This window comes from Chaetodon trifascialis, chromosome 6 (genome assembly GCF_039877785.1).
Source record: "Chaetodon trifascialis isolate fChaTrf1 chromosome 6, fChaTrf1.hap1, whole genome shotgun sequence".
In the NCBI taxonomy this organism is placed as follows: Eukaryota; Metazoa; Chordata; class Actinopteri; order Chaetodontiformes; family Chaetodontidae; genus Chaetodon; species Chaetodon trifascialis.
Genome location: NC_092061.1, coordinates 10,324,860 through 10,349,067, shown reverse-complemented (window position 1 = coordinate 10,349,067; position 24,208 = coordinate 10,324,860). Strand labels below are relative to the sequence as shown.

General features: G+C 41.5%; 1 protein-coding gene across 3 annotated transcripts; it reads left to right on the top strand.

The window, feature by feature from the left end:
- The first annotated feature begins 356 nt into the window (after window positions 1-356).
- Window positions 357-23,482, top strand: LOC139332482 (pikachurin). Of its 3 annotated transcripts, XM_070964458.1 has the most exons (26): window positions 357-910; window positions 5,632-5,741; window positions 7,583-7,669; window positions 8,700-8,726; window positions 8,991-9,108; window positions 9,216-9,351; window positions 10,984-11,150; window positions 13,596-13,661; window positions 14,387-14,499; window positions 14,666-14,919; window positions 15,496-15,683; window positions 15,805-15,905; window positions 15,990-16,090; window positions 16,921-17,065; window positions 17,294-17,483; window positions 17,817-17,942; window positions 18,354-18,597; window positions 18,707-18,818; window positions 19,355-19,471; window positions 19,676-19,856; window positions 20,379-20,402; window positions 20,608-20,686; window positions 20,813-20,956; window positions 21,292-21,375; window positions 22,541-22,644; window positions 22,751-23,482. In XM_070964458.1, the coding sequence occupies exons 1-26, from the start codon at window positions 805-807 to the stop codon at window positions 22,900-22,902; spliced, it is 3,276 nt and encodes a 1,091-aa protein (XP_070820559.1). In that variant the 5' UTR covers window positions 357-804; the 3' UTR covers window positions 22,903-23,482. The 3 variants fall into 3 exon arrangements, with proteins under 3 accessions (XP_070820559.1, XP_070820560.1, XP_070820561.1); XM_070964459.1 differs by lacking the exon at window positions 13,596-13,661; XM_070964460.1 differs by lacking the exons at window positions 357-910; window positions 5,632-5,741 and having other exon boundaries at window positions 7,585-7,669; window positions 8,991-9,118.
- The last annotated feature ends 726 nt before the right edge of the window (window positions 23,483-24,208 follow it).

Sequence of the window (24,208 nt, the reverse complement as noted above, 5' to 3'; positions counted from 1 at the left end):
ACGTGCACATTATGAGTTTACGCACATGCACGCACGCACTCACAGACCACACCAAAGAACACATAATCAGCTGGGCGGCACGCATTTATGAAAAACTGTCCTAACGTTGCTTTGGGGGGCATTAATTAATGGATTTCTTGTTTTGCCCCCTCTGTGCACATAGACAATCACACACACACACACACACACACACACACACACACACACACACACACACACTACTACACTACACTTTTATGGAGTGTCTGTTGCTTGAGCGGCTCCTCTGCTTCTGCGTCAAGACACGCTCTCCATCTGTGTCCAGTGCGCGGATTAGAGGCTTATTATCCTCTTAGCTCTAAATGGCCCCACGTTCCTGCACTCCGCTGTCCATCTCATCTGCTGTCTGAGACTCGGAACGGAGCGTGACACGAAAGCGAGATTCATGCGTAAAAATGATCGTTCCCACCAGTCGGTGGTTGTAGTCGTTGCGCATTACGCGTGGATTTTCGGGGTAGCCCTCTCCATCGTCCGTCCGCGCGCCAGTTGGGACACGGTGGCTGTCTGTCCATCCGTTAATGTGTCCAACCCACTGATCTTTTGCAGACTGTAATCTTATCAGTGTCAAACCGTAGCTGCCCTTTCCTCTCGGGCAGTTCCTGCTTGTCTTTGGATGGCGTTTGCGCCAAAATTTGGATAAAAGAAAGATTTTTATGCGAAGACTTTTATTAGCAAAGGGATTGGTTACATTTACAGTTACAGGCGCGTTTGATTGTGTGATAAAATGAACATTTGACCGTTTTAAACTTTCAGCCAATACAAGACATGGAACCTACATGTAAAGAAAGGAGTCTTTTATACTTACTCCTCTTTGCAGTATGCACAGCCAGCGTCTGCTTTTGTGCGAGAAGATCAAACGTTCGGAGATCTGGTAAGTTCACCCGCTGACCTCTATACCAGATTTGATAAGGTGTAATAATAATAATGATTTATATTGAATGATTGTGGATTTATGTGTGCTTCTCTTTCCATTTGTTTGATTGCACCAGTACTTTGTCACGTCGCATTTCAGTTATTACAACTGTAGCTACATGAAACGTAATGTTGTAACATTAATTCAGCTGAGAACAGATCACAGCAAGTGACAGCATGTACCGTCCTTAATCTAGACTTTATGGTGGTAAAAGCTAGAAAATATGAACTTTGGATGTTTATTATCAGGAAAACACACCACCATCATCATTTAATCTCCATTGGAGCCTCTAAAAAGGACACCCGCCCCTCTTTCTGTAAGGTGCATGAGCATAAAAAAGCATTTTAATCACAATCTTTGAGCTTGAAATTGTCCACAGTAACTGCACTCTTCACACTTCCAGATAAGTTTCGCCCAGGACTTTCATGGCTAAGAGGAAAAGGACATATATTGTGATTTCTTTAAAAATGTATATGTTTTTGCAGAATATGCCAATATCTGTCAAAGACAGATACAGTAGTGAGAAGGAAAGAAAGGGAAATATTCAGATTTAGACCAATAGCACACCTATTAACAAACTTGCCAATGTGCTCCTTTGGGCAGAAAATCCCTGGATGTTGATTTCATCACCTCCACAGTGCCTCTCTCTCTCCCCCTTTGTCTCTATCTTTCTTTGATATCCTGCTACCCTGAACACTTTTTCCGTCCCAGTTTCTTCCCTTTTCCTTCTCTTTCTCTCTTTCCATCACTTCCTCTTTCTCTCACTGTCAGTCTCTCTGTCGTATTTCTCCCTCGCTCGCTCCTTCGGACCCACAGGCCATAACAGGCTGACTATTACATCTGTCTGTCAGCACAGAAAACTCACCACAGTTGGGACTGCCATACAGAGGGCGGCTGGAGTTCTGTCTTCATGACTGCCAGTGACATTTGTACTTGTTTTTTTTTTTGTTTTGTTTTGTTTTGAGGTCTTTCAAGCCTCATTCTTAGGGAGGGGGGAATGTCAGCAGGGCTTGAGGTCCAGATTAATCACATCAGCCTTTACAGACCAAAGCTGCTAGTACTAGAAAGAGTTAAATTTGAATGACGTCTCTCCCCAAGGTGGTCTTACTTTTTTCAGGGTTTTGACAGCTTTATTATGCCCGCTTATAATAAGATACTGAATTATTTATAGAATTACCCAGTAGCTTTATTTCTTACACTTACTATAATGTATATCTAAACTTATTAACTTGCTATGAAAATCCTGCTTTTTAATAACCCACTCTATCATGTCACTCGGTACAAACAATACTATTTCGGTGAAAGATAATGAGGATATAACCAATAGGAGAAACGCTTTCTTTTTCCCCTACAGATCCAGTGTTTATATGCTATTCCTTCAGCAATGCTTAAAAGCAGCACGACAGCATGCGTCTCAGTGATCATTCACTTTTGGATGACTCAGACGGGGAAAGAGCAGCGCTTCTAAACGACTGACTCTGAAAGAGATGAATCAGAGTGATAGAACAGGTGGTTTGCTCTGAGAAGAGATGTCTGAATTTAAGACTGAACGAGTGTTGATTAAGTGAGAGCAAGTATTACAAGAGCACCTTTTAGATTTATGGACAGAGCAGTGAAAGCTCGACACAAATAAAAAGCATCATGTCTAAACCTGCTTGAAATCTCTTGTCAACACCTGATAACAGATGGAAAAAAGGCTTCACACAGTACTGATGAAGTGACAAACAAAAACATCTATTAAGGTGCTGTGTGCCACAGTTTGTGCAAGAACTACACTGATTCTTGCAGGTATGTTGGTATCGTGAAGAACAAATAAAAATTGCGTTAGATAAATGCCAAAAATATGTTTGAGGTAATATCGAAAGAGTGTCTTTATTGCATAGTTTGTTCATCAGAGAGCACTGACAAGTAATCAGTACTGGACTTTTAAAAAAATGTCCTATTCAAATATTGATACTGGGACTAGACTCAAAAAGTCATCATCAGTCAAGCTATTGTTTGGACGATACTTCAACCTTAGATTTGGAGAGTTGTGCTTCATTTCAAAGGAAACGTCACAAAACTGTGGACTTCTGCAGGCGCGCTCTGATCGTGCCAAACTGCTAGTTGTGTTCAGCCAGTTTAGAAAATGCCTGTATGTGTTGTTTGATATGTACTGTATGAGATGCTGCAGCTGCTGCTTCATTCTCTATGTAGAGTGCATGAGAGTGCGCAGTTTTGTGACATTGTGGTCTTTTTCTGCACAGTGGTCTCCATTGTGCTTTGCTGACTTGGGGAATCTGGGTCCCATTCATGTGTGGAGTGGATAATACCACAAATGGAAGTAACAACAACCCCAGTCGAGCGGTGTTTCTGGGTCCTTACACACAAGTGGAAGGCACAGTAGCAATGGCTGCTGATGTGGCCTCTATCAATTAAAAAATGAGTCTTTCTGTGACTAGATTCACTCTCCAGATCTCTGTGAGTTGTAGCTGAGTGTTTATATCATATTGTATATATATATATATATATATATATACACACACACACACACACACACACACACACACACACACACACACACACACACACACACACACACACACACACACACACACACACACACACATACATACATACATACATACATACATACATACATACACACACACACACACACACACACATACATACATATATACATACATATATATATGTGTGTGTGTGTGTGTGTACACATGTATATATATATGAGAAAGAGAGGGAGAGGGAGAGAGAGAGGCCACTCCTACTCCAGGGGATGAAGCTGGAGCTGTAGAGTTAAAATGGTCACGGAGCATTTTACCAATCGGATATGTTTTCACAATACTAGAAGTGTCCAGAAACCAGCCTCAGGCCAGTGTTGCTCAAACAATGCAGTTTGTGTGGTTCCTGGAAGGCGAGCTGAGGAGACACACCACAAACTAGCCTTACCTGCCAAAAATAATGCACCAGTTTCAGGGGTTTGTTGATTAGGGATAACTGTTTCACTTCAGTCCCTCTGAGTATCAGCTTTTCTACCCAGGCCTACACATTACACTGCCTTACACTGTAAGCTGCTGCATACTGTATTGATGGACATAAAGATGAACAATGAATATCTCTAATTCTGTGTGTTTGGTTTGCTGGGTCGCACCCTTGGGGAGATCTAGATGATCAGGGAATTTAGCTGACATATTGAATCACCCACTCGGATGGAAGAGCAGGGAGAAGGGTTTGAGAAAGCAGAGGAGACCGGAGAGGATTCAGGAGGACAGGCACAGGAAGTGGAAGAGGGGAGTCACAAGAAATAAGGAGGAGAGGAAATGGGAAGTGGAAAAGAGCAGTGCTGTAGCTACATGAGATTTCAATTTACAGAGCTCCACTTTGCTATGTTAGCTTTTGTTTGATCCCAGTGCCAGTCTATGGCAGGGACTTCTGCACCTTTGTCTCTTTGACAGGCAAAGGTCAGCTGTGGCTTCTGCGTTTTCTTTTGAACTAAATCCCAACATTGTTCAGATCTTAGAAAAATGAAATTATTTCTTAACCTTAACTCACTGTAACTATGCACTGTGCAGAGAGTAAGAGATAATATATCTGTAAGAATCTATTCTTAAAAGATATATTCAATTCATGTATAGCTGGTCTATATTGTTATCTAGCTGTAGAGCATTTGATGATCTGGATATAACAATCCTCCATCTTGTGTAAATGTTATGACATGAGTGTATGACTCTGAGGCCATAAGGGTCCTTGTATGCTCATGTTTCTTCATGAAAGCTTGATAATGCATATACAGTAGGTCATCAGCGGTGATCTATACCTCTGCAGCTCCATCTCTGTGTTTCTTCTGTAAGAGGCCTCTGAAGTGTTTTCAGGACACAGTTGGACACTGGAGGTGCAATCACAATCTCATGAATTGTCACAGAAGCACTCAGGGTTGAATAACTCAGAGCATGAAAATAATGACATTTGAAGTCAGCTCATCGAGCTCCAGGTTACATAATTTCATATGGTCCTTTTTACACCCCTCATATAAACTAAGGTGAAATACTGTGCAGAGTCTGTTTTGATTATCGTTGGCTTTTTGGAAAGATATTTGGTTATGTTCAAAACTCATGGAACTTGGCCAGTGGTGGATAATGTACTGAAAACCAAGTAAAAGCACAATTACTCCAATGAAAAGTGACTCAAGTAAAAATAAAAAAAGCACCTGATTAATAAAGGCTGTGAAGCCAGTGGAAAATAATGAAAAAAACAGCACTTGTGGTTGAAATTTATGGAAGTATAAGCACTGAAGTCAGCATTGTGTTAAAGCTTTCTAAAGCATTACAATTTTAAAAGCCAGCAGACCACTTGCTCTAACGCTAGCTACATTTTCACTTCAGTATTTGCAGTGCCCTTGCGGAGGTTAAAAGAATTTTTAAAAATGGAGATATCCGTGTTTTTCAGGATTCACAGCAAACGCTTCATCATGCAACTGTTGGTTTTTTTTAGATTCTTGTGTAAAAAGTGCAGAGATGAGAGGAATTACAGAAGTGGGTGGTAATTCTCTGCTGTTTGTCATCATGAGCAACACCTTTCACATTTGAGCTGCTGTTGATATACTGTTGACACTTTTCCTCTTATATATTTCCTATTTCCTTCACTGGTTTGTCTTTCTGTGTGTTTGTATGAACCAGATCGACTGAGTCCTCCATTAGACATCCAGCTGGACACAATCAACTGCACCGCCTTCAGTGTACGGTGGAAGATGCCCAGGCGACATGTGAGCACCATCACTGGATACAAGGTAGTCACAAACTGTGATTTTACATTAAAAATAACACAAGTGTAGCAGAGCTGACGGTATCATTTTCATTTCAGTGTGCAGTTAGTAAATGTGTGATGAATATTAAAAAGCTGTTTGCTGTTATCAACCGTTATCAATATTAAATTCATAAATTCTTATTGAGCTTAAGGTAAGATGCTCCATACAGTTCATTCAGTTGGTCCTCCTACCTGTCTGTGCCTCTTGACAATTTTAAATCTGGCTATTTTAACATTTGATATGGGGTCCCACAGGGCCCAGCTCTTGGCCCCTTACTGTTCAGTCTATTTATGTTGCCACTTGGCTCCATCATACATCATATGCAGATGATACAGAGTTGTATATTTCCCTTTCATACAATAATCTCAGCCCTATAAATGCCCTTGTCAACTGTATCAGCAACATGAGAAATCTTGATATTATCTTTCATTTGGAACTTCACAAGCCACACTATAACTAGGACAGCATTTTAGCTTCAATCCATCTTGTCTTAGTCAAAAAATGGTTAATGCATTTATCTACTCTGTGCTAGATTACTATAATGCCCGTCTATAATGCCAGTTTCAGCATCATTCAAAATGCTGCAGTACTCCCTGTTGCAAGAAAAAACACACATATTACGCCTATCACTGTCTCTCTCTTTGGGTGTATTTGATTGTCGATGTTCATGTAGGTGAATGGCCCGGGGTGAATAATTTGTCCTTTATATGCATTTACATATTCATTCATGTTCTTTTTGACTTTGTTCACATTTGTAGTGTGTGAAACACTTTGAGCTTGCATTGTATGAAATGTGCTGTATAAATACATTTGACTTGACAGTTTATATCAGTGATGATTGCAATCCTGTCAGCCTTGGTGGAAAAGTTTACCAGAAGCCATTTCTTTGTGATGGCTTCCTTGCTTGGTCCCTGGCACAAATTTAAAGAATTTCTGAGGCAACACCTGTCATATAGACCCAGTTAAAAACCATGAGAAAATGAAAATATTCAGCTTTACAAACAGCGGGCTAAAAAACACGCACCTACACTTTCCCTTTAATAACTCTTTTTCAAAATGCATCTAAAGGTTTTCAACCTGGCAAACATAAAAACAACTTGTCAGCTGTGTGGTAAATCAAATTTTCTCTCTTTTTTTCCTGAACGGATGCCCATTTCCTTCTGCAAGCTGCTGACGGTTTTTCTGCTTTTAAAGTGTCTGTCAAATTCATGTCCAGCAGGGTGGCCTTGAGGGCTAGATTGATATTTTGAAATTTCAGATGTTTTGATGCCTTCAGTGCCAAATTTATGCTTTTTCAGGGGCAATATAGCTCTGAAAGATGTGGCCACTAAAAAATATTTAGTGTCTTGTCAATAGATTGTTTTGCTTCGCTCTTCTCATCCATCCACCTTTCCTTCACTCCTTCCTTCTTCCCGACTTCCGTCTTCTGTTGTGTTTGTTTTGAGTCATCCATTAACAACGTGTGGATCAATATGACTTTGTGTGGTCTGCTTTTGACCATATGTCTGCACTAAGAGGATTAGCCAGCTACCTAGCTTCCCCACAAGTCACAGATAAACATGTGCATTCATTTGGCCAATCACTTTGGAAATTCATACATAATCCTGTTTCCTCATAGTATTTCCTCCTCATTAGGCTGTGTTTATGCTGATGATGTAGCTGAAATGTTGAAAACGTGGTGCTTTAATCCAACATAACAAACATTACATTTACAAATGCCTGCCAAACCTAACACTGCCAAAGCCAACACTTTTTAGTTTCAGTGTGTATTTATATGTGCCATTCTCTTTGACAGTGTGTGTGTGTGTGTGTGTGACTTTCAGGTCTTCTATACAGAGGTGAGGAATGGCCGCCCATTGGGTACCACATCTTTCATGGAGGTGCCGCTCAGCTTGGACATGCTGACCACTGTGAGTACACTGACTTAATGCTGCTTTAAGTATGTCATTTTGAAAAAAGGAAAAATAAATAAAGACAAAACATTTAGAAGATAAGGCTGGAAATATTCTGCGTTTTTTCATATTTTGGCTATAAATGCCATGGAGCTCCACGTTCGGTGACACTTTCAAAATTAAACTTGATGAGAAAAGTTTCAGGTGACAGTTTGACAGTCACAGTTTGGTTACGCTAAGGAAAGGATGATGGTTTGGGTTTGATCCATCCTCTCACTCTGACCTCCTCCCCATACTTTGTGTCTCATTACACTACATTCATCCTTTGCTCTTATGTTATCGCCCCCTGCTGGTACTGCCCCTCAATACAAGCATCTACATTTCACATCAAGGCAGGCAAAACATTACATTAACATACTATGCTGCAGTGGATTGGTGGGCCTATTAAATGCTTTGCCATGATACTGGGCTGCAACAGGAGTACTAGTTTATTTGAAGTTGATCCCACTTGCACTGTCCTGCGGCCTTAATACTGCACCAAACATGTATTTATCTGCAAATGAAAATAGTTCTGAGGAAATACACTATTTACTTCTGCTTTAGTAACATACATTAAAAACTAGAGTGCCCCAGGAAATTATTAAGTCTTTTTTTTTTTTAATTTTTTTTTTTTTTTTTTTTTCCCTCAATGAAACTCTGTACTTGTAACCTGTTTTTTCCAGATTTACATCTTAACCAAATGGGTTTGGGAGAGGAAAGGGAGGAACTGTTGTTTTTGATCTTGTCATGGAATTCGTTGACAATAAAAAACCTATAGACTGAAAACAGAAATCTTATTTTTGAATATTTGGTTAATATTTAATTTAAATCCATCATCATCAAAGCGTTAAAGAGTTTAGAAAGTCCTTTCTCACTGTGTATAGATACATAAAACTACACTGGTGAAAGTATGTTCGTATGTTTTGAACCTGCAGTTAAAGTTATGACTCTGTGCTTGATGAGATACACTCAAACATTTATGGATACCTCTGCTCTTATTCTCTCAAAGGGACAATTTGACGGACAAGCAAGTTTTGTGAGTATCATAGCCTCTTCTTTTACTTAATTAGATCCCGTCACTGCCTTCCTATAACATTTAACATTTATAGCTGGAAATGACTTATTTTCCACTTAGATTGAGACAGAATCCCTAATCAGTAATTTAATCGTCTCCCTGTCTTCTTCCACCGTCCTTTTTCTTTTACATCCTGTCTTCTCTCCCTCTAACCATCCGTGCTGATGTGCTCTTGCTCATTTTCCCATGTCTATCTTTATCTCTCCCGCACATGCCATCTTCTAGGATGTGGACATCGGTAAGCTGAAGGTGAACACTAAGTACAGAGTCAGTGTCGGAGCGTATGGTTGGGCAGGGGAGGGTAGACCCAGCATGCCCAGAGACATCCCCACTGCTTCACATGGTAAGAATATGTGAGTAGCAGGAATCCATTGAACAGCTGATGCTACTGTTTCTGCCACAGTATTGTCAATATCTTTCACTCACTTCAGTTTCTTTCCGTGCCATCAGATATGTGCATGCCCCCGTCGCCCCCAACTCAGCCTGTTGTCATGGCTGTGTCTGACACAGAGCTGGCGTTGTCATGGCAGCAAGGAGAAAGCGAGGGGAGCGCACCTGTCCTTCACTTCCTGGTGGCTTACATCAGGTCAGTCTTAATTGATTGATCAGCTTTGCGTTTATTGAAGTGGCCTTTTGAGACCAAACCGTGGTTCCAGGGTTTCTAAAAATACCTCATGTGAAACATTTGCAAGCAAATTTTGTGAAGATGATGCACAAAACTAGTAGAGATTCTGCCGAAATAGTTTCTTGCTTAGTTAGATGAGAAGATCAGCCATACTCTGTTGTCTGTGCAGTAAATATGTAACTTGAACCAGCAGCTGGACTGCATCCAGTCTTTATGCTAAGCTAAGATAATTGACTCCCAGCTTTAGATCCAAAGTTGATAAGAAGACATGACAGTGGTGTCAATCCTCTCATCTATCTCTTAATTAGAGCACTTTCTTATGTATAAACTCAATTAATGGACTTTAGGCTTTTCAACCATTGTAGGCATTTTAATGGAAGTTTAAGGGGAATTCTTGCTATGCTGTAAAAACATGATGGCTAATGAGCAGCATTATATTATAAAACAAAACTGTTCAAGCATCATGCTAAGAGAACATCAATTTGTATGTGTGCACATTAATGGCTGTATGCAGCTGCACATTCAGCCTCCCTGATCAGACCCACTCGTTGTCACTTTGCTGTCATACAGAATACACAGCTCTGTTCAACAGTGAATTTCGTGAGGCCTTTGCTGCTCTGCTGTATGTAACCATTTGTGTTTTGACATGTTGGTCAGTTAGGACATGAGAAAGATTGAATTTCATTCTCTGTCACGTAGTATCCAGCCATACACACACACACACACACACACACACACACACACACACACACACACACACACACACACACACACACACACACACACACACACACACACATACATGCACTCAAAGTACCTCACATGTCTAGATGAGTCCTCAGGCCTCAAGGAAGCTGAGGTCAAATATAATTAAAGTAAGAAAAAATGACCCCATAATTGTTTACATAAAAACAAATTGTGTAAAGATACGTAAGAAAACAAGCTTAAGAAACAGCATATTGTTGGTTTTCATGGTGCAGCGTTAACATCCCAAGACTGAGCAAAGAGGCAGAGACAAAGAGAGAGAGACGGAAGCAGAGAAACTGTCACTTACTGTGACAGAGGAGACATGAGTCAGTGTCTGTTTTTGCACGCGGGGGCATTTTCCACACAAAAGGACCATGTCAGAGGCAAATCTTTCTCTGCTTACATCAAAAGAGGCCTTGCTGAAGAGGGACATTGAGTGGTGGTAAGGATGACCCTATTCAACAGATAGTTGTGGCTCCAGGCGCACAGATTCAGTGCACAAATATGGCAGCTCGACATGGAGGCTGGAGATGACGGGCAGAAAAACTAAAGTTCAGGAGTTCATCTCTGATTTTTGCTTTACTTTTGTTTTCAAAATAAGGGCTCTGATTAAAGTACAAAATAATGCTTTAAGACTTAAAGGGCTTAATGAAACACAATGACGAAAGTAACATCTCAGTGAGTTGCAGGTTTGGATTTGTTTGAAAAGTTATTCTGCACATACATGCCACATATCACAACAATTACTTTGAAGGTTTTCTGAGAATGACTTTTTAGATGATTTTTGCATATTAAAAATTAACATTTCGGAAAGCAAAATCTAAAAAGATCCTTTGTCGTTCACAGGCCAGAAATGGACACGGAGTGGACATACATCCGTGAGCCCATTGAGTCGAACTCCATGGTTTTGAAGGGGTTATTACCGGAAACAGAGTACCAGTTTGTTGTCAGGGCGGTCAACGTGCATGGAGCGAGCCCACCCAGCCACATCAACAGCCCCGTGCGCACTCTCGGTAAGACCGACCGCTGATCTCTGAGCCGACGTGCTGTGATGTGACAGCCAAGAAAGCTTAGTCTCCGCTCCCTCGTTAGTCGGGTTTCAACCACATTTCAAAACAAAGTCCGTTTCAGTTTACTTTCAACAATACACCCACACAGAACTAAACAGACTGTGCTTATTTTTTGCATCACCAAAGTTATCATCACAATAAAACATTTACCATGTTCGACCGCACTGCATAAACTCCAGCGTTACTGTGGAGATGGTCACATTTTTATCCCAGCGCTGCGAAGCAATGATATGTTTCAGAAACTGCATTTCCAAGGCTCCTTTGAATTCTGCCAGTTACAGTAGATGCATCATTTATAGATGCAACCAACATATAAAGATTAGAACTTCACTGTGCAGAATATGCTAACTTTATTATATTGATATATTTGACCTTTCTCACGTGCTGGATGCTCATCTACCTCTCTGAGCAAAAACATGACGCTGATTGTTTTCTGTTTGGGGATGAAGCGTATCAACACATGTAGTTCCACTCAATAAGATTCAGAAATTGTTCCATTTTAAGTGTTCATTTTCCAATTTTCTTGCAGTTTTGTGATATTTTCTGTCTTTTGTTGGTCTGTGGGAGGCTCACAAAACCTCTGCAAAGCATCATGTAAAGATCATGTCGACTTTCAAGTGAAAACGAACAGAATAAATGCTGTTCATTTCAGGTATTGCCAGAGGAACACTCTGTACAGTCAGTTTACCCCTCTCAGCATTTGCTCAAATGTAGGACAACACCTGGCAGTGTGTCAGTGGGCTTTTCTGACTGGATGAGGGAGATATAGAGCATCAGAGTCATTTGCTTTATTATATTTGATGTGGTGGTGCACGGGGGTGGGGGGGGACAGGCAAGACTGATTGATATTAAAACACACAAGCGCACACACATTCACACAGGTGGGCAAGGCATACATACACATACATGCTGTAGCAGCAATGTCTTAATGTATCGAGGACTATGACATTCAAACAGTTTACCTACAGATTTAAGGCTTGTGTGCATATCAGGCTTTAAGAGTATGATTATATATGACTATTAACATCAAACAGTCACGTAGACACAATCACATTATGTAGGCTTTTTTCCTCTGACCTACAGATCACACTGCTGATGCATGTGGACAGGCGGCTTCTGCTTCACTCGCTGTGTTAGCTGTCAAACTGCTGTAAACTGCTCTGATTGTATTAAGTGCCTTAGTCCCGCCGGGCCGCTCAGAGCCAGAGCCAGAAAGACAGACATGTATAGCAGAGATAATAGCAGAAGGAAGTTAAGAGTAATGTCTACGAGAGTTATATGAAACGAGATAAAATGAGCCAGTTCGACAGACACAGAGGGACAGACGGACAGAGACCAGGAGATAGAGAAGCGTGGTTCCTTAGCAGGGGATAAAATCGGGTTACATTCGAGTCTCATCAGACAGGATTAAGGACGGGATGCCAGACCCCTTCTCTGCCCATCCACACCCCCGATGGATGGACACACACACACACACACACACACACACACACACGCGCTGATTGAGTGAACAGCGGGGGTGAGCTTGACTGACTGACATACTTTTCTCCTCGCTCTCTCTGTGACAATTCATGTGCGTGCGTGCGTGCGTGCGTGCGTGCGTGCGTGCGTGCGTGTATAGCAGTTGGAAACAGGGTGGTATGGATTGAGGGGGATTGTTACACAACAGAAGCTTAATTTGCTGAGGGATTTTTTGGGCATTTCCCCCCTCCTTGTATGCCAGCGCTCAGATTTAATGTTATTAGGCTGTGCTAATTAGCACTTTAAATCTTGACAGCCATTCAGGCTTAATAGTCAAGTTTCTGCGAGATATTTGATTAATTAGACAGTTTTCTTGTTTGTGTAAGTTGTATTAATGTCAGTCCGGAAGTGTAAAATATTTTTCAAATCCCAAACATGTCTAACAGCATGGCTAACTTCCAGTATTTGATACTGTGGAGGGGAGGTGGAAGAGCAAGGAGACAAGAGGGAGGGGATGTTGTTATGTAAGCTAAGATTAAGCCTTCTCAAGGTAGAGTGTGCAGCAGGGGAGTTGTCACACTGAACATGCACAGAGCCGTTTCTTTATCTTTTTGTAGACTCATCATTTTTATTTATATTTACTCAAATGTACAACATACATCAGGTTCAAATGTAAGATTAACATATTATATTGTATGTGCCACATATATTTACCAAATATATTAATGATTAATGTTTCAATGAAGGAACTTAAGATGTCTTTTTATTTATGTGAACTAAACCCAGTCAAGTTGTATTCAGCTATTTATATTGAGTATATCACGTTGAGAGTTTTGGTGAAATACAGGGTATTTTTGCAGCTGTAGTAGCTAATCCAAAAGTTTGCGCGTGTATTCACTGTCTCGATTTGTCTTTGCACATCATGAGCTGCCGTCCTGTATCGAGGAGACACGTTTCAGTACGTGCTGCAGCAGCCTGGATACAGGCTAACAGGTAGACCCACTGGGCCAGAAGCTGTTACCACCATTCAATGACTGTGTCCTGTGATCATCAATGACCATCAGTGAAATGTTATCACCTTTCCTGGCCCATGATCATAACCACAGTACAGCCATGACCAGAAGAGCCAGTCATCACTCTTCAGTCTCTCTGTTTGTGTAACTTTCATATGAATTTTGGCCCCCATTGTTATTTGTGTTACCATTTTCACTGACTTGCTGTAAAATGTCCAACACACCCTCATACCTACATTGTGAAATGGTCGCAGTTTGCTTAAGTTTACGCCCCAAAACTACTCGATTCAGGTCATTGTTTCACATAAGAACGTACAAGTTGAAATAAGTTGACATTTGGTTTCACACAGGACAGAAACAGGAGTCTCTGGGTGAAAGTCCTGTCTTTCTTTGACCCATCCATCTACTCCACCTTCCTCCATATGCAGTCTTGCTTTATGAACTACATCATCTGACATCCTTCTTTGCTCCCGTCATAATTACTATAAAATGACTAATTCTAGATAATTTGCCTGGTGATCCAAAAAGTGTAAGTCATGTTTAATATTTACTCACTGCCATGAGTAAATATATTACTTTGTTTGACCCTTCAACCATTTCAACCACTGCACTCATCATGTGTTTTCTTTTACAATTGTCATTAAAGAATTGAACCTTTAAAAGCTTGAAATAAAGATCCTGTATCTTTACTGACATTCTGAACAGGTGCATCAGATGTTGGAAGTGGTGATTATGGGCGTTACATCACCGATTCAGGGATCAAAGATGAAGATGGCTTTGACATTGATGACTCTGACTACGATATCTTCATCGAAGAGGTGGGTTTTTACGTTCCACAGCTGGACACGTAAACATTTCAGATGTATTTAATCTTGTGAATCAGATTTAAAAGCTGAACACAAATATGAGGTATACTGCAGCAGACTTACATATTTATTTCTCTATTATTATCACTTTTCACTCCTCGGTCCTTCTGCTTCCTAGTTGAAGCCGTTTCCAGGTATCAATCAGGACAACAAGAAGTCCCAGCTCCGCTCACGCTCTGGGCCGCCGTCTGGCCGTAACGTCGTTTACCGTATGAACACCATCATTCCTCCCAACGTTACTGCATCTCCAGCGCCATCCACCACCACCACCTCCTCCTTCTTCCCAGACTTCACAGATCTGGTTTTCTCCACCACCTCAGAGCCGAGCACCACCACTGACACCACAACTACCATCCCACCTACCACTACCATGTGAGATTGATCTCTGTTTGAAGGAATCTGTTTGACTTGATAAGATGTAACTGCTGTTCATCAGCAGGTTTTTTTTTTTTTTTTAATCTCATCATGATTCTCGTTGTTCCTCTTGCTTGTTGGTGCCTAGATAGCTGTCTCTCCCAGCTTTCTGCTTTCTCCTAAAAGTCACCTACAATTTACTTTTTTCATGCTCTTCCACTTAATTATTTGGTAAATATGTCTAGTCTGGAGCAGTGAAATGTCACAGCTGTCGTTCTGGCTGCGATGTTCAGCATAGCATTAACTGCAGCAAATATAGAGAGGCTCAACTACCATTCTGTTGCATTTGGGTGAACATTTTGCTTTTTGCTCTTTGATTCTTTCCCTAAAAAACAGAGGAAAATTGTATCTCTGAGGAAAAGGGCCATTTTAAAACCCCTGCTGAGGACAGACTTGATAATTCAACGAATACATAACAAAAATGCATTCGCAAGTGAAACATAGTTATTAGCTAAACCACTGATTTGCACTGCAAAAACCTGGTTTCCTCACAGGACTAAACACTAAACTTTCTTCCCCTTTGATTCACCTTAGCATCACTTTGCCCACCACCACTACCACCCCAACCATGTCTCCCTGGAAAGGTGAGGTGCCTCGTGTGTATGACCTGACCTGCGATGATACCGTGTGCCCCCCTGACAGCTTCTGTCTCAGTGATTATGACAGCGGAGGCTCACGTTGCCACTGCAACCTCGGACGACGAGGGGACACTTGCAGTGAGGGTGAGTAGTCGGGTACCTGCTTTTAGTGAAAGTGCTGTGATCAAACTGCTCTCAATAGTGTGGTTGTATACATGTAGTGCTTCCAACCTTTTTGTACCTATTATCCTTTGCTCTTCCTCAGTGGTGCAGGTGAACTTCCCCCGGTTCTATGGCCACTCTCACATGACGCTTGAACCCTTGAAGAACTCTTACCAGACGTTTCAGATCACTCTGGAGTTCAAGGTAAAGGACCATGTGTTTTTTCCCACTGATTTCTGTCTTTGTGAAGGGTGAAAAGAGCGTTGAAGCAGTTTCTCTGTGGTACAGGCAGACTCCGAGGACGGCTTGTTGCTGTACTGTGGAGAGAACGAACACGGCCGTGGAGATTTTACCTCTTTGGCTCTGGTGCGAGGCAAGCTGCACTACAGGTGAAGAAGACCGTGACTCACCTATGAGTTTATCTTCTCAAAGGTTTGGCTGGTGGATAAAAGCAACAAGTAAAACTTTAAGACTACCTATCACCTGTCAAAAGAAACCTGAGTGTAAAAAAGAAAACAAAGAGTTTCATGAATGCTGGAAAACAATGGATTTTTTTTTCCAGCAACCAGTTTATACAGGATGTCTCCCTCTTCTGAGCAAAATTACCCAAAAATATGCCCCTTGTTAACCTGCCATCCCCCTCCTTCCCCAAGTAGCAGAGAGAGTTCAGGGGACAGAGCAATTGTTGAGTTAGTCTAGTCTGCCTGACTCATTGATCCTTTATGAGACTGATGTTTGTGCAAGTTAGAATCTATGGCCTCGTCCACGGCTCTGAAATAACAGCAGCTGAACTGTGCTGTGTATTGATAAATCCATGGTGCTGTCCGTGGTGCTGAAGTAGCAGATGGATTTGTAATTGTGCCTTTTCTCTCAATAATGCCCATCTGTCAGTTTCATCTTGGCGCTATGTTCTCTAAACTTACACTAAAAACACTCAGTTCTTTAATATATTGTAGCCTATAGTGCAGTGTCACCCTCATGATCAAAGTGACAACCAGCAGCGTGTCATCACGAAAGAGCGAGAGGGTCATAGAGACGCACTGCTGCCTGTAGTATTCCTATGTATTTCTATGATCACTCTGCGTCTGTGCTATCTTCAGTGGGGTGTTAAAACAAGCAGAGGATAGATATGTGATACATTGTGGACAGTTTCTAAACGTAAAAGATATAAGGAGGGGTAAATTGGAGTTAAATCCATCATTTTCTTCATGTCCTTCAGGTTTAACTGTGGTACAGGAGCAGCTCAAATAGTCAGTGAGAGTCGTGTTGTCGTTGGTCAGTGGCACACAGTCACCGTCTTCAGAGACGGCATGAGCGGCTGGCTGCGTATGGACAACGACACCCCCATATCTGGACGCTCACAGGTAACAATAAACATATACAGGTGAGAAGATGAAGGTTGTGAACACTGTGTGTATACACAAAATATTGTAGATATTTTCACTTAAATGTTGTTTTAGGAATCTCTTCCTCTGTGTGTTTGTTTTAATACAACCTGATGAGACACTGCTGACAGGATTCCCTTTCAGTCTGTGAAAGTGTTTTCACAGTATTAAAGAAGGACCCACATTTTGTTCTCCTTACTCTTTCAGGGTCAGTACAGTAAGATCACTTTCCGCTCCCCGCTGTATGTGGGCGGATCCCCGAGTGCTTATTGGCTGGTCAGGGTGACAGGAGCAAATCGCGGCTTTGTCGGCTGTATTCAGAGTCTGACCATCAACAACAAGGTCACCGACATCAGGCCCTGGCCTCTGGGCCGGGCTCTGAGTGGAGCTGACATAGGTGAGGAAGCATACAGCATGCGTGCAGTGCTATTTTGCTTCTGACCATGTTACCCATAATGCACTGGTTCTTCTCTCAGGTTTTAGTGCTCAAACAAGTAGTTTAGTAGCAGTTTTAGAGTTATTATTGTATAGATTGTATAGAGTGCTTATTATAAATGGTCATTATTTTAGATACCTTTTCCCCCCATGACCATTAAAATAGCCCTTTTAATCATTTGATTTTAGCCAATTTGTCATTGGCAATTAAAATGTGTCGACGTCTTTCCAGTTATCTATATAAATACATCACTCTTCCTTAATCGGCTCACATCTCCCTTTCGCTGCTTGCCAGGTGAGTGCAGCGACAGTGTGTGCGACCTAGTCAGCTGTGCCAACGGTGGAGTCTGCTTTGCAAACCGCGCTGATGGCTACATCTGCCTCTGCCCGCTCGGCTTCAGGGGAGCACTTTGCGAAGAGAGTGAGTCAACTCAATTTTCCTTTTCCTCACACCTACACAAGAAGAAGAACACATGCTTGTCCTTTTTTACAAGAGCTGTTTTCCGCCACCGTGAAAGTAGATAGTCAAATCTCTTTGTGGTTTCCTCTGACTCGATGGCTGTCATAAACTGCCACACGGACCTTTTAAGGTAATTACTGAACACTTGAGTGAAATATGAAGGAAAAGTAGTCTAGATGAGGATTATTACGTCTTATATAGAGGCAGTGGGATTGATTGCATGTCAGGCCAGCTCTCATGCAATAAAACTTTCCACTTTCCATCTCCTCTCCTTCTTTTTCCTCCTCTTCACTCTTAATCATCTTAATGCCTTTTACAAACTCCTTCCCCTTTCTTCCCTCCGGCTCTTTTCTCTTCATGTCTTCTCTCCAGGTTTCTCACTGTCCTCGCCTCTCTTTAATGAGACAGTGTTTTCATACGCTGTCATCCCGTGGCCTCAGTCCTCTCAGAGCTATCTGTCCTTTATGGAGTTTGAGCTGACGTTTCGGCCGTCCATGCCCGACGGGACGCTGCTGTACAGCGATGATGCAGGCAGCGGAGACTTCTTGGCTATCAACCTGGTGGACAGATATGTAGAGTTCAGATTCGACTGCGGCTCTGGAGGAGCTACAATAAGGTACTAAAAAGATGCACTCTCATCCTCCCCTCCATCTCCTTCAGTTTCTCATGGCTGTTATATTTTCTAACTACATGGCTTGTACTGTATCTGATGATCTGTGATGCAGGAGTGAAGAGCAGATCAGTCTGGATGCGTGGCATGAGCTGAGGGTGTCCCGTACAGCAAAGAGTGGCATCCTTCAGGTGGACAGCCAGAGGCCAATGGAAGGAATCGCTGAGGTATTTTGCTTCTGTTATTTAAAGCGGCTTTGTGGGATTTTCTGACCACAAGGGGGCAGAAAAACTTCACTTACTTATACGTATACACGTATACACATTACTTATAAATGACAGGCTGTATAAGAAACATTTGTCTAATTAGACATTCAGCAGAAACAATGCAGCATGTCTGCAGTACTCACGTTTTAGCCCCAACTTTGTCCTCTAACTCCTCAGAAAATGTTTAGTGACACTTTAAAGAGATGACTCTTTAAACTCAGTTTATAGTAACAAGCATTACTTATGTGTCCACATCTTATAATATAGAACAAAATGTTTTCCCTGTAGGTTACAAAGACAAAAAAAGACAAAATGTCATCATATATTCTATTCTTTCATCTGATTTGGGCTTTTGGGGTCGAAATTATGCTATCTGACCAAACAGGACAAGATGATGTCATCACATCCATTTACATTCATATGGTATAACTAGATTCATTTATGAATAGTTGACATATATATTTAACTAATATCTCACTGTTATTTTTACTCTTCAGGGAGCTTTCACTCAGATCAACTGCAGCTCACCTCTTTATATTGGCGGTGTACCAGAATATGATAAAACCAAGAAGACAGCAGGAGTAAAAAAACCTTTTACTGGAATTATTCAGAAGGTATTATCACATCCACACACACTACCTAACACCTGTTTAAATATTGGTATGAAGTCAGAGTTTTATTTGGTGTTTGACATTGAACACATTACTGCAATCTGTTGCATAGGTTAAAAAACATGTTTTTATATCAAGCGTCCACTTGAATTTTCCTACCTCTTGCTTTTTCCTCCTTTGTCTGTTCCTTCATTTTCACCTCCCCAGCTGATACTCAATGATCGCACCATCCCAATAACAACCGGCTCCGCTGGTGGAGTTAATGTGGCAAATTCAGCACACCCATGTGTGGAGAGTCCCTGTGCCAATGGAGGGACCTGCAGACCGAAGTGGGATAGTTATGAGTGTGACTGCCCCCTAGGGTATGATGGGAGGCACTGCCAGAAAGGTCAGCCACATATGACTTCCTGTCTTTTTACAGAACTGCTTATGTTGTAGCATAGTAACTAAATATGTTTGGGGTTTTTTCTTATGCTCTTTATGTAGCCAGTAAACATACTACACATAGTGCGACACTGCACAAGCAAAGAGCATATGAGCATTCAATAACGTGACAAAGTGTAGGAGAAGAACTGCCATTTCACAGTTTGATGCATTGTGATTCGAGAGCATCAGATGTAAAACTGATGATTCACACTGCTTATCAAAAGAGCTAAAAAACTAAAAAATGCAAACACTCACATAGTTGGAGTTAACATTCATTTTTAAAATCACTTGTAAAGAAATGAATGACAGTAACGCTTTCGTTTGTGTGTACTATATGGCTGTAACCATGTGGAATGAGCTTTCCTTTTCTGTGGGATTAAATGTGTTTTTTTGTCATGTAATGTCATATAACATTATGTATTGGACAACCTAATCCCTTAAGCCTATCTATGTCTTCTCTGTGTTGAACGCTTTCACTGAGCAGAGTGTGGGAATTACTGTTTGAACAGTAAGTTTTCTTCCATAAACAGATATTAACAACCTGCACGTCATAATAATCTTAATCTGAAACTACCTTTGAAAACACTAAATACTTCTTTACCTTAATAGATTAATCCTCATGTAGTAGTCCTGTGCCTTAGTCTGAGTCAGTAGACATGCTGATGCTGCCACCTTGTGATGATATGAAGTAAACACATGTGTTCCCTGCCCAGCTGTAACTGAAGCCATCGAGATGCCACAGTTCATTGGCAGAAGTTACCTGACATACGACAACAGAGACATCTTGAAAAGGTCGGTCGTGAGACGGGACTGTAAAAGGATTTTTGGTGCCATGTTCAGTTACAGCATTCAACATTAGCCCTTGTTGTAATTGCTCTTGCAGTATATGTTCAACAAGTACATTTTCCTTTTTTTTAGGGTGTCTGGGTCCAGGACCAACCTTTTCATGCGTTTCAAGAGCACAGCCAAGGATGGCCTGTTGCTATGGCGAGGAGAGAGTCCAATGAGACCCAACAGTGACTTCCTGTCTATGGGTCTTCAGGATGGTGCACTAATCTTCAGGTATTTGATGTTTGGGTTATAAAAAAACATTTCTGGTACGAGTAAAAGTCCTGCTTTCCACACGGTTGCCCTTCCCTGCCTTTTTAACAAGGCCTAGGGAGAAAAAGGCAGATTTCAGCAAGAGGAGAAAGTTTAGTGCAGCAAGAGGATGAAGGTGATGGAGAGGAACGCTGATCCCACCAAAGGGGAGGGAGAGCTAAGCAGCCAGGAGAGGCAGAACTAAAAAAAAGACCTGGAGTCTGAGCATGACCTGGAAAAGAGGCAGTACCATCCAAATGTGAACCCGCTGCACCCTTCAGCTAAACTTGTTGTATTTGCTTCCATATTGTTTCTAGTTATAACCTGGGCAGCGGCACGGCTAACATTGCTGTCAACGGAACTTTTAACGATGGAAAGTGGCACAGAGTGAAAGCTGTGAGGTAAGCTCTGAAAAATCTCTTTCCAATATAATAATAATCCATTGTGGAGATCCATTGTGACATACGTGGCAATGCTTTGCTTTCGCTTGACTCAGACGTTAACCCTCTGAACCACAAGCATTGCAGCACTGCAGTATATTTCCTGCTCGTCTGTGGGAACAGCACAATCATGGCTAGAATGAGGGAGAACTCTTTTCTGTGGTGTAATATATTGCTATGAACCATAAAAAAAAAGAAAAGTTGAATTTCTTTAATAATTCATTTATAAAAAATTAAGCTCAGTGACTTCGCCAAACTCCTTGTTAATCCTGAAATTGGGAGAAAGAGGTGAAACTTGGATGGAGCTGAGGTGGGCTGAATGAAGCCTGGTTGCTGAAACCTAGCGGCTAGATGTCACTCAAAGCAGCCACGCTCATAATGATGCATGAGCTTAATATAATTTGAGATGAGTTATAAAAATTCACAAACGGGGAAATGAGCCACAGAGACCAAAACTGTTCTTTGTACGAGGCTGCAAACGTGTTTCTTTCTGCTGTACAGTTGGGCATTTTAATATGGGGGTCTATGGGGCTAGACCAGTGTTTCTCAATTCCGGTCCTCGAGCCCCACTGCCCTGCATGTTTTAGATGTTTCGTGCTCCAACACACCTGATTCAAATGAGTGGCTTATTATCAGGCCACTGCAGAGCTTGATGATGAGTTGATCATTTGAATCAGGCGTGGTGGAGGAGGGAAACGTCTAAAACATGCAGGGCAGTGGGGCCTGAGTACTGAAACTGAGAAACACTAGCCTAAACCCACCTATAGAGCCAGCCTCTAGTGGCTACTTGTGGAACTGCAGAGAACTGGTCTTCTCATCACTGCTCCTCTCACTACGCTGTCTCATCGACTTGTCCTCCAGCTGCAGTCAGGCAGTGAATGTTCATGTGTTTTGGGGGAGGGGTTCTGGACGGACACATGAAGAGAGGGGATGGGATTTTAGGTGATACAGTTTCAAAAGCCAGCTTAATCTTGCTGGTTTCTCCAACAACACAGACTCCAGATTTAAGTACTAATAGAATGCAAAGTGTAAGGAAAGTAAAATAAAATGTGCCATGCCAAGAATTACATGACACACTTTTTTTAGCGTTCACTAATAAATTTACCATTATCACTCTTGTCTTCAGGGATGGCCAGTCAGGGAAGCTGACAGTAGATGACTATGGAGCAAAAACAGGCAGGTCACCTGGAAAGATGAGACAACTGAATATCAACGGACCCTTATATGTTGGTAGGTGGAGCTCACACCTCATCGTCCCATAAATGACTGTAGATCAAACAGCAATTTCTATATTCTCTCCCTCTTATGTCTTTTTCTCTATATTCTCCCTCTGAAGGTGGCATGAAAGAGATAGCTCTTCACACAAACAGACAGTACATTGGAGGCTTGGTGGGCTGCGTGTCCCACTTCACACTCTCCACTGATTATCACTTAGCACTGGTGGAGGATGCTGCTGACGGCAAGAACATCAATACCTGCTCCAACTAGAAAATGCCTGCAATACACAGAGGTCCATTTTTAACAGGAGTGAACGCCTCGGCCATCTGATTTGTCATCATGAAACTGACTAACCAGCACCAAATGAGTGAACACTGAAAACAATTAGATTTTGGTCTACCAGTTCCGGGCTGACATGTTAAAGATAAACTCACTGAAAAACAGTTTCAACACATGACAACAGCAGAAAAAACCCACCAGAGGATATTATGAAGCACAAGTACTCTGTGAAAGGAGAAAAAAAGCTTAGCATTGTGGGTAATGAGGGTCTTTGAAAAACCTTTTGAAGGACATTTTTTTCATGGGATGATTCCAATCGCATCTTTATTCTTTTCTACTGAAAATCCTTATTTGATTGCTCGAAGAACCAAGTGATCCGAAGGATCAAGAGTCATCACAAGTTTTTCATGAACCTGACCTAGAGCAGCTAGCAGAGATAAACTTCTTTGTAGAGGATTTTGGTTTTGGTCCTAGAGGATGTCTGTTGTTTATGTTGTGGCATTTGTATTCTTGTTCGTGATGTATTATCAGTGTGTAGACTCCATTTTTGGAAAGTCTGATTGATGTCAGTTTTTTTTTTTTTTTTTTAAGGTTGCTAGTTTGGAGAGTGAGGATGTCAGCTGCACACAGTGTTTGTGTCTTTATACCTTTTAGTTTACATGCTCCTTTATTTTGAACCCTCTGATGCCAGTCACACGAGAGTCTGATGCTGACACGGTGAAGCAGCCAAAATCCTGGAGAAACTGTGCGTGACAGTCTGTTACTATGATTGGACACAAACCGCAGGGCTGTGGACTTCAGCCTTCAAACTGAGTTGGTTTCTAGCTTTTGTTTTTTCAAACTTTTTCTTAAATTTAAGGCTTTCACATGCTGAATATTGACTTTTTAAAAAGGACTTTCTGCCAACGTTCCATCTAATCTCCATTCTTTTAATTATTTATGGTGCAGTAAATTGTTGTTGCCCCCTAAAAGCGACACCAGTGTCCAAATAAGATGCCCAGAACATATCCAGTAATAAATGACCAGATATTACACGAATCTTGAATTTAATTGAAGGGAATGACAGAAAGTCAGTGTTTGAATACAGTACAACCAAATAAGTGTCTCTTGTCTGAAAAGCATTTGAAACGAGGTGCATCCACTGAAATACACCATGTGACTGTGAATCGTGAATGTGCACGAGTGACGTGATCCACCGCTGGGTGATTTGATGGGTTTGACCCTCCACTGTACAAAATGTACTACGTATTGACTGTATGCATCTGATGGAACATGTATGTTATAGCTGTTAACCGTA